The sequence below is a fragment of the Polyodon spathula genome, chromosome 10 (genome assembly GCF_017654505.1).
Source record: "Polyodon spathula isolate WHYD16114869_AA chromosome 10, ASM1765450v1, whole genome shotgun sequence".
NCBI lineage: Eukaryota > Metazoa > Chordata > Actinopteri > Acipenseriformes > Polyodontidae > Polyodon > Polyodon spathula.
The window spans coordinates 18,852,809-18,862,475 of NC_054543.1; the positions used below are offsets into that span (position 1 = coordinate 18,852,809).

At 39.5% G+C, this 9,667-nt stretch overlaps 1 protein-coding gene across 3 annotated transcripts in view; it reads right to left on the reverse strand.

Annotated features, from left to right (window-relative positions):
- Positions 1 to 9,667, reverse strand: part of LOC121322027 (tolloid-like protein 2) — a 134,984-nt gene that overhangs the window by 125,120 nt on the left and 197 nt on the right. For all 3 annotated transcript variants that reach the window (XM_041261463.1, XM_041261465.1, XM_041261462.1), the window contains exon 1: positions 9,487 to 9,667. This exon is cut by the window's right edge and continues 197 nt beyond it. In XM_041261463.1, coding sequence (XP_041117397.1) covers positions 9,487 to 9,667 — 181 coding nt within the window. The remainder of the gene's footprint in view (positions 1 to 9,486) is intronic.

Below are 9,667 nucleotides of genomic sequence, written 5' to 3' on the forward strand. Positions count from 1 at the left end.
CTGTTGCCAGAGAATTGAATGTTCATTTCTCTACCATAAGCCGCCTCCAACGTCATTTTAGAGAATTTGGCAGTACTTCCAACTGGCCTCACAACCGCAGACCACATGTAACCACACCAACCCAGGATCTCCACATATGCCTTCTTCACCTGCGGGATCGTCTGAGACCAGCCACTCAGACAGCTGATGTAACTGTGGGTTTGCACAACCGAAGAATTTCTGCACAAACTGTCAGAAATCGTCTCAGGGAAGCTCATCCGTGTGCTTGTCATCCTCACCAGGGTCTTAACCTGACTGCAGTTCGGCGTCGTAACCGACTTCAGTGGGCAAATGCTCACCTTCAATGGCCACTAGCACGCTGGAGAAGCGTGCTCTTCACGGATGAATCCCAGTTTCAACTGTACCGGGCAAATGACAGACAGCATGTGTGGCTTCGTGTGGGGGGGTGAGCGGTTTGCTGATGTCAACATTGTGAACAGAGTGCCCCATGGTGGCAGTGGGGTTATGGTATGGGCAGGCATAAGCTACGGACAATGAACACAACTGCATTTTATCGATGGCAATTTGAATACACAAAGATACCGTGACGAGATCCTAAAACCCATTGTCGTGCCATTCATCCGCAGCCATCACCTCATGTTTCAGCATGATAATGCACGGCCCCATGTCGCAAGGATCTATACACAATTCCTGGAAGCTGAAAATGTCCCAGTTCTTCCATGGCCTGTATACTCACCAGACATCACCCATTGAGCATGTTTGGGATGCTCTGGATCGACGTGTACGACAGCGTGTTTCAGTTCCCACCAATATCCAGCAACTTCGCACAGCCATTGAAGAGGAGTGGGACAACATTCCACAGGCCACAATCAACAGCCTGATCAACTCTATGCGAAGGAGATGTGTGGTGCTGCATGAGGCAAATGGTGGTCACACCAGATACTGACTGGTTTTCTGATCCAAGCCCTACCTTTTTTTTTTTTTTAAGGTATCTGTGACCAACAGATGCATATCTGTATTCCCAGTTATGTGAAATCCATAGATTAGGGCCTAATGAATTTATTTCAATTGACTGATTTCCTTATATGAACTATAACTCAGTAAAATCTTTGAAATTGCTGCATGTTGCGTTTATATTTTTGTTCAGTGTATATGGTTGCTCCAACACAGCAGGGCCATTGGTTCCTCTCCACAAGTTTCCTAAAGAGCAAATACGATGCCGGCAATGGGTGAAGTTCATGAGGAGGACCAGGGATTACCAAAGACAGCTTTATTAATTTAATGATGTTCAAGATGGGTGCTGTTAAAAAGGTTAAATTAAAATAAGGATTCAGTACCATCCATTTATCTTCTAGTAAAAAAAGTAAAATCACTGGGACTCGAGCGGCTGCCAGAAAAAGAGAGGTGCAGAAGGTAAGGACATGATCCTATCATTTCATTATAATGATCTCTTACATTTTGATGAAAACGTGCATACAGTGACTCCATTATAAAGCCAATAACATCCCATGTGCATTATTAATAATGCATGTGATAAAATGGTCATGTTATGTCATGTTCTCATGTGCATTCCTGTGAAGTCTCTCGATTTCGTCTCTACACTCCCGCTTAAGGTTTTCTGCCTCCGGATTATTTAGATCGCTAGTCTTAACATAAACTTCAACCTGCAAAAATGTCTTAGGCTACTTTATGATGCTGATGTAGGCTAGATCAGATTCTAACAGGCTACAAGTTAAGAATAAAGTACTATTTACTGTATATGTAAGAATTATTATTTTGCTTTGTTTGGAGAAAGTTGTGCAGTAAGTCCAAAAAAGGAGACATCTGGTTCTAGTGTTTTCATAAGTTGACAGACATTACTGTACTTGTTTTGCATGTTAAATTGTGGCTCCGATGCACTCTGTGTGTATTACTCAACTTTTAAAAAGCCTACAGTGAAGAAACGAGAGACTGGCTATTTTGTACAGAGTTACTGAGCTTGGAGAATGCACTGTTGTTCTTTGTGTCTCGAAACAAAAACGGTAGAGTCTGTATTCTTTTTTGTTTATTTGTTTACGTTTAAAGGGTGTCAGCCGACTGAGTGACTAAGAACCTTCATAGCAAGGCATAGCCTACATAGACAGTGAAGGTTATCGGCCTGTGTGTGTTGTGTGTGTGTGTGTGTGTGTGTTGCTGTGTAATTGACTGTACTATTATGTAAAGTCTGGTGTTACCTCAAGTAAATCCTATCACTATTTAACATTTATTATTAAAAAAACAACATGTAACAATAACTAAAACTTTCAGAATACTTCAGGGCCTATGTCTTGTTTTTACTGTGAACCTGAACAATAAACAATCTGCCTCCTTGTTGTTTTGTGTACTTCCTGTCAGTCACTGATGTTCTGCCCAGTTAAATACCTGTGCAGGAGATAATTAAAGGTCCTGCACCTTTATTGAGGGTGGCGTAGTTGAAACATACAATTGATAATTTATTGATAATTGAATTATTGATATTGATAATTTGTTTGAATAACTAAATTCCAGTAATGTGCCACAGCAGCGATGCATAAATGCAACAATCAAGCGATATTCTTTAAAATAAATTCGCCGTCTGAATAAGGATGCTTGTCACAAGCTTTTCACTAAAAGCAGGCATGAAAATACTGCCAAGAATCAAATTCAAATTAAAAAACCTGAAATTGACACAAAAAGCAGTCATGTGCTACTCTACCATCAACAGACTACAACAAACCACAGAAGAGAGAGAAGAGCAAATGTAGACAAACCTTTTTTTTTTTTTTTACATTGTGAAGCCAACATAAATGAAGCACAAGACCAACATTTCTGATCTGTTTGATTTAAGATATTAAAACATCTGAACCTGCAGCATCGCTTTCACTACTGTCCTCTGTCAACTGCATTTGTTTACAGCAGTGAATGTCCTGGTGAGACGTCACGCACGTGCACTTTCCTTTCGAGGTCTCGAAGGTTTTTGAAAACGGTCTAACCACCAATTTGCCTTTTTTCCCCACTTTATAAGGAACGAATGTGAATGAAACTTTCAGGACAAGTACAGAAAGTTTAGCTGCACTCAACAAGGACTTTTTAAGTCATTGCACCCCACCTTTAAGTCTAATTTAGAGAAAGATAGTGCTGAACTATGAAACGCAAGACAGTACACATGCCTAGGACCTAATTCAATATTTTTTCCCCCAGAGGAAATGTAGTGCAGTGATGATCAATGGTGCATTAAAGTCAAGTATAATAAATATTTATCACATGACCTTGAATGGCAAGAATTAATTCATTTTCACAAAATTACCTAACGAAAATTAGGACATTTTTAAAACAGTCAGTAAAATGTGCAGAATAAGTTCGTTGAAAGACCATTCATTTGTAGATCATTTGCCAAACCAATGAGGACAGAACTACTTTTGCATGCAAGTTTAATCTTCAACCAGATGATTAAAAACGCTCATGCAAGATTTACTTTATCACTGAATTTGCTTTATTTACACTACCTCTGCATTCAAGCCTTAGTGTCAAGGCTTTACATTTTTTCTGGTTTTATAAATTTAGAACGTCTAATTATGCTCCAGCACCGCAGTAACTCCCCGCTACTGGAGAACTTAGGAGCTGAATGTCTTCAAGAGTTCACGTCAGTGAGCTACTGGTCCCTGGAGGATGAAAGCCAGCCCTGCAAAGCAGCCGCTTGAGCTCACTGGGCATCTGGCTGGTTTACTGTAGTGAGATGAGCAGAAACAGTCCCTGCTGGCTTTGCACCAAGCCACCATCTTTTTACCAGGTGAACCACAGCACAACTTTCTTTAACAGCAAATGAGTTGGCCAGCAAAATAGAAAATCTGCCCTACAAAAAGTGGTAAGGTTGACTAAAATCCCCACTGACGATTTATTTTCCACAGGGAAGCTAGAGGAAAGTGGAATAATTTAACTTCCACACTGGGGGAAGGCATTTGAGAGACCATTAAAACAACCATCCCAGGAATTTTTACAACACTCACATAAAAACGTCCTAACTTTGTACCTTACATTTAGCTTCTTCACACCAGCAGTTACATGTACAGTAGTCCACAGGAGGAGAAAAGTACCGGTAAATCCCCCAAGGCTCCTTGATTAAAGGGAACTTGGTAACCTGGTTTGGAAACTCATAAGGTTGTGCAGGTTTCTCTTTATACTCTCTACTTTTTTTAATTGGAAGCTAAACAGCTGGCACTCTGGCTATCCTGTCGGCCTTTAATTTAAAGTAATTGTAAAACAATAAGCCCTTGGAAAAAGCAGACAATTAGCTTCCCCAGTGCTGAGTCAGGACTGCACATCTCTGCATGATCATTAATGCAGTTGTTCAGGGGAGAATCTCTCCTCTGGGGCAGCACCGTGGGCGCCTTAATCAAGAACAAACTTTTCCTATCATGAAATAAATCACAGTGAAAATATAATGACCTTTCAGATATTACCCTTTTAGTCATGACCAGACAAAGTAACAACTATTATGCTTGTGACTGAACATCTTCTGTCCAAATATAAATTGTACTCCCTCAAGTACTGTAAAGGCAAAGAGTCACCTTTCTAATGGTTAGTCATTTGCTTTTGTGGTTCTGACATGTATAAGTTAAAGTGGGAACTTAAAAAAGCAAAACCATTAACACTTTCCAGTTAAAACTTAGCAATAATAGCAGGTCATTTTCAGAAATACTGTAATGCACCGTTTTTTGGCACTAATGAGACCAAACCGGTCTGTTTTAATCCAATAAGTTTTCTCGCCAGTGGCTTATTTAGTCATTTAGCAGACACTTTTAGCGACTTAGAGAGACTAGGGGGTGAACTGTGCATCAACAACCGCTGCTGCAGAGTCGCTTACAATAGGACCTTGGTTTTAGGTCTCATCTGAAGGATGGAAGGACTTGCTCATGGGCACACACAGAGAGTCGCTGGCTGAATCAGGGTTTGAACGGGGAACCTCCTGGTAGTAAAGCCCTTTACTTTTACCACTGGATCACTAACAACAGTGGGCTCCTGAGTGGCGCATCCAGTGAAAAAGTGGACAGGAGTTCCAGGGGGCGGCGCACAATTGGCCAGTGCTGCCCGGGTGGGGTCGGCTGGGGAGTCCTTGGCTCACTGAATACCAACAACCCCTGAAACGGCTGTATGCAATTCAGAACTGCTTGGACCCGAGACATAAAATAATGGTCATGAGAATATTCTAACAATGACAAGCCGGATTAAACTCCCACTTGTGGCAGAGCATACCTGTTAAGACTGGTCTGTACACTTTAAGTAATTGACCCAGACAAGGAAACTTCAGTTTAGTGCTTTTCGGCACACTTTTATTAAATCAAAGCAAAAAGAAAAACCTAACTCCTTCCAGGAGTACTTAACTAAACTTTTCAGTTCTAAACTATCACCAGATAGCTAAGCTGTCTACCGGACACAAAAAACGAACAATTAAGTATAATTTTCAAACACTGTACCTTCTCCATTTCCAGGTCCTCTTTATATCAAGTGGCTGTTCCCAATTAGCACCAACTACCCCATTTGGGAAAAGCCACATTCTTACATGTATTTGGCAGGGACAGGAATTAACCCCATCCCTGCCAACCACCACCAAAACACATACAAACACCAACACTATTTACAGACACGGCTCTGCCCTGCCACCTACTGCTATGCTATGGTTTCATAGTGTTACTAATAGTTAAATGGGTCTACTTGATTTTCAAATGTTTAACAATTATCAGAAAAAATGACATTTTAAACAATCACGGCACAATCAATTCTTATGTCAGCTTGAACCATTATACAGTAAGCTGATGTCAAGTGACATTTCTCTGTATGCAAACAATAGGCTGATCTTTTAAAATAAATTAAAAATAAATGACACATGCAGTTATAACGTTTTTTGAATCAGTGGCTGACTTTTTCCCCACAATGGCCTGAGCATTTCTCTCACACTTGTATCACATTTTGGTTGAGTTAGGAAAACGCACTCAAAACACCATGAGATTGGCAGTTGGCTCTGCCTATTGTTCGGACAAAAGAACATAATAAGCACATTTTTGTGACTAAAATATGCAACCTAGAGCACGTTCCTGTGTTCACAGTTGGATAACTGTAGCATAAACAAGAGGTATGAAATTATGTTTGATAATAATAGGCACTGAAGGATTTAATTACAGTTTGTCCCTCGTGGGTTACAGGTTATCATTATCCATCTGGTCAATAAATACATGGTCTACAGCTTAACAGACTTTCATATTTGCATACTTCTGTCAAGCATAATGCTTAATAATAATAATAATAATAATAATAATAATAATAATAATAAACTGCCTTTAGCAGTTAATTCATATGCCTTCCATCAAAAACACATATCCTACACATTCTTGTCCAACATAAAAAATAGAATGGTTTTCAGAGAAACCTATTTTTGGACCAGAGATGTACTTTAAACTTTATAGTCACACATGCAGCAGACTTTGATATATTGCATCGTCTTCTGTTTTGTAAATGTTTTACAGATTGACAGTCTACATCAAAGACATAGGGCTCTATGTATCATTGATTTTTCTTTTGTAGGTATTTGTGACTTCATAGACCTAAACGCAACCTAACCTAAGGATCGCAGTGTATCCAGACCACGGTCCCTCCAGCAACAATGCTGGTTTTCTGTCCCCACATTCCACATTGGGATGAAAATAGGGGTAAAATAATTATGCACACCAAATAAAAAAAATTTAAAAATGAATAAATACAACACTTTTAAAATCAACCTACATTGCTTTAATAAAAACAGTGCTGCTATAACTGATTTCAATAGACTCTTTGTTAAAATATTATCTTGAGAGTTTAATTCTGCACTGCTGTGATGTAGTGCCAGCCAGAAATCGATCTCACAGTTACCGGATAAAGTGTCATTGCTGTGCACCAAACCTAAACATGGAAGACAGCTGTAGACAAGACTGGGGTTAAGGCTATAGACTGCCAAGATGGCTAGGCGCTGAAGTCAGTCACTGCCCTAGGAGTCATACACAACCACTCCACTTACAGTCCCACAGTGGTTAGCTAAACAGGATCTGCAAGTGTGTGCCACTGCATGATACATGACACTGAAACTGAAGCCAGACCCATCCACTAATCAAAGCTTATCAAATGAAAATAGCCACTGCTCAAACATAAGGCACAGAAAGTGTACTGTTTTATTTGTAAACCCTCTTGCACATCCACACAACAGGCCTGGATGCAGAGCTCATGTAAACGGATAGTATTTGCAGGGTCATTAGTCCAAACTGTCAGCACTTGTATCTTAGTTCTAACTTTGAGTGGGATCATATTAAAAACCTCTCATCACAGTTCAATTGAACATGATGTGATGCAGAGTACCTGCAGGATTAGAGGAAGTATATGACTTGCACAATGGCAAGGCTAAGAAAGAACTTTTCTGTTCCTTTGGTTTCTTTTAGAATGTGATGCTGGCTGTGGCCAAGTCTTTCCGTGTGCAATAGAGTATCTGAGGGAATGAATAGCATAAGGCTTATTGTAAAGACAAGCTGGAACAGGTCTGTGGAGGCAGAGTTAGGCTGCTGCACCCCAACTAATATGCTTCCATATGCCAGTGATATTATACTCCGTGAGATTTACACTACTACAAAACAGGAATAGGAATAAGGACCTGTTGCGTCATAAAACTAATGTGGCACTAGTAACAACACTGTTACCTTTAATGCTGTACAAAACATCTGCATAAAATCAATAAATGTCGTGAACTTTATCAACAAAGGCCTGGGTTCGAATCACAGTCGCGCCCCCCCCCCCCCCCCCCACCACACACACACACACACACACACACACACACACATTGTGAAAAGAGGGACGCGGGTCATAATTTTGATTTGCACAAATATGAGCTCTTCTATTAAGGTACTGTGTCCGAGTGCAGCAAGTGCCTGCTGCATATTTCATGCACACAATGAAGCACAAAAACACCGTAAAAGGGAAAGATTAAAACATTTAAAAATTACTGTTGTGACCAGCTGGATCACAGGGACTGTAATCGTACATTCTTGAAAACTAGTAAGTAGCATCACATTAATTTAACCCAGCCTACCGGTAGAAGAGAATAGTCCACCAATAGTAAAGTGACAGCAGACCTAAGAAACTGGTTGTTGACTAATCGCACATCATGCGATTGTGCAGTAATTGTGAAGGGCCGATTTCAGATGTACAACTGTGCAGTTGCAGGTGCACATAAATGACATTTGAGAACATTAAGACACAGTTTAAAAAAAAAAAAAAAAAAAAGATAGCAGTCAAGCAAAAATCAAGCAGTTTCAAAATATAGACCACAAAGTGTTACAAAACATTCCCAAATGAGCACCAATCAGAACCTTCTCTCCCACCATACAAAACCTTCATGCTTCTTATCTGGACAATATGCAAGAAAAGGAAAATGATTTGCATAGTATGTAGAATACAAAGCGTTGTTCCTTCTCCCCCTCAAACTACACATTTTTATGTTTATGAATGAACTAAAAGGGAAAGACGCTGACTTACAGTATACTCCGTGTACAGTAATGAATGATTTAACTGTAAGCCTTTTAGCATTGTGTCTAGAAACAGAGGGAAAACTGCTTTGCGGTTCATTGTATTTCATTTATATACTGTACCATTTCCCTCCAAAAACAAAAATGTTGATGTACAGTACAACCTCTGTAAAGCTGTAGTATTTATTTCATTGAGGATAACCATCACTATTCCCTGTGTGTTCTGTGGTACAGGTAAATAGTATTACGTCTTCATGGGAATTTAGTAGTATTGTACTAGCCAACAAGTTTGTTAACGCGAAAACTGTCGATCAACTGCTGACCAAGAGAATAATTATACATGCACAATATGAGTAAACGTACAATTACTTGCAATTGTGTATTGTTTCTACAGACTACAGAGCAAATGATAATGGTATTGTAACACTCCTAATGCAAAAAAATAAATATAAATATAAATAAAAATAAATAAATGCTGTATGGTATCCAATTCGCCTCTGACAGATTGCAATAACACATTCAGAAGGAACCTGGCAACACCACCTGGAGACATATCTACCTATAAGATAGGTATCACCTTCCATCAATCACTGCGAACAGTTTGCACTCAGCGAACACTATTCAGTTTATCCAGACTAGTCTATTTCACCGTTGACTAAACACTTGCAGTAACTTTAACAAAAGTAAGTCTGTTGTAATTCGTACTTTATATGTTTAGCACTGAAAAAAAGGTTTCAATAACAACGTTCCAGAATAATAATTTACAAAAAAACAACACAAAAAAAAAAAAAAAAAAAACCCAAATGCGTTTGTACTTCATTTGCATTTCAATGCAAATATCGCGCAAGGCTGTGCTTGATTGTTGAACAGAAAGGAAACGCACAGAAAGCGGTGAAACTCAAGTCATCACCAGACAGTAATTGATGAACATTTTGCATGCTCTTACCGGCTTTGCACGGGTCCTTATACTTATAGATGTCTTCGGAGTTCTCCGGGTCCATCAAGTATTCGAAACCGCTAGTAGTGTTATAATCATAATCCAGAGTCTCACTCCAGCGAGCTGCTAATATCACAACTAGCAATATTTCTGCTAATGTCACTGTCCATAAAGTCCTCCCAGTGAGTCC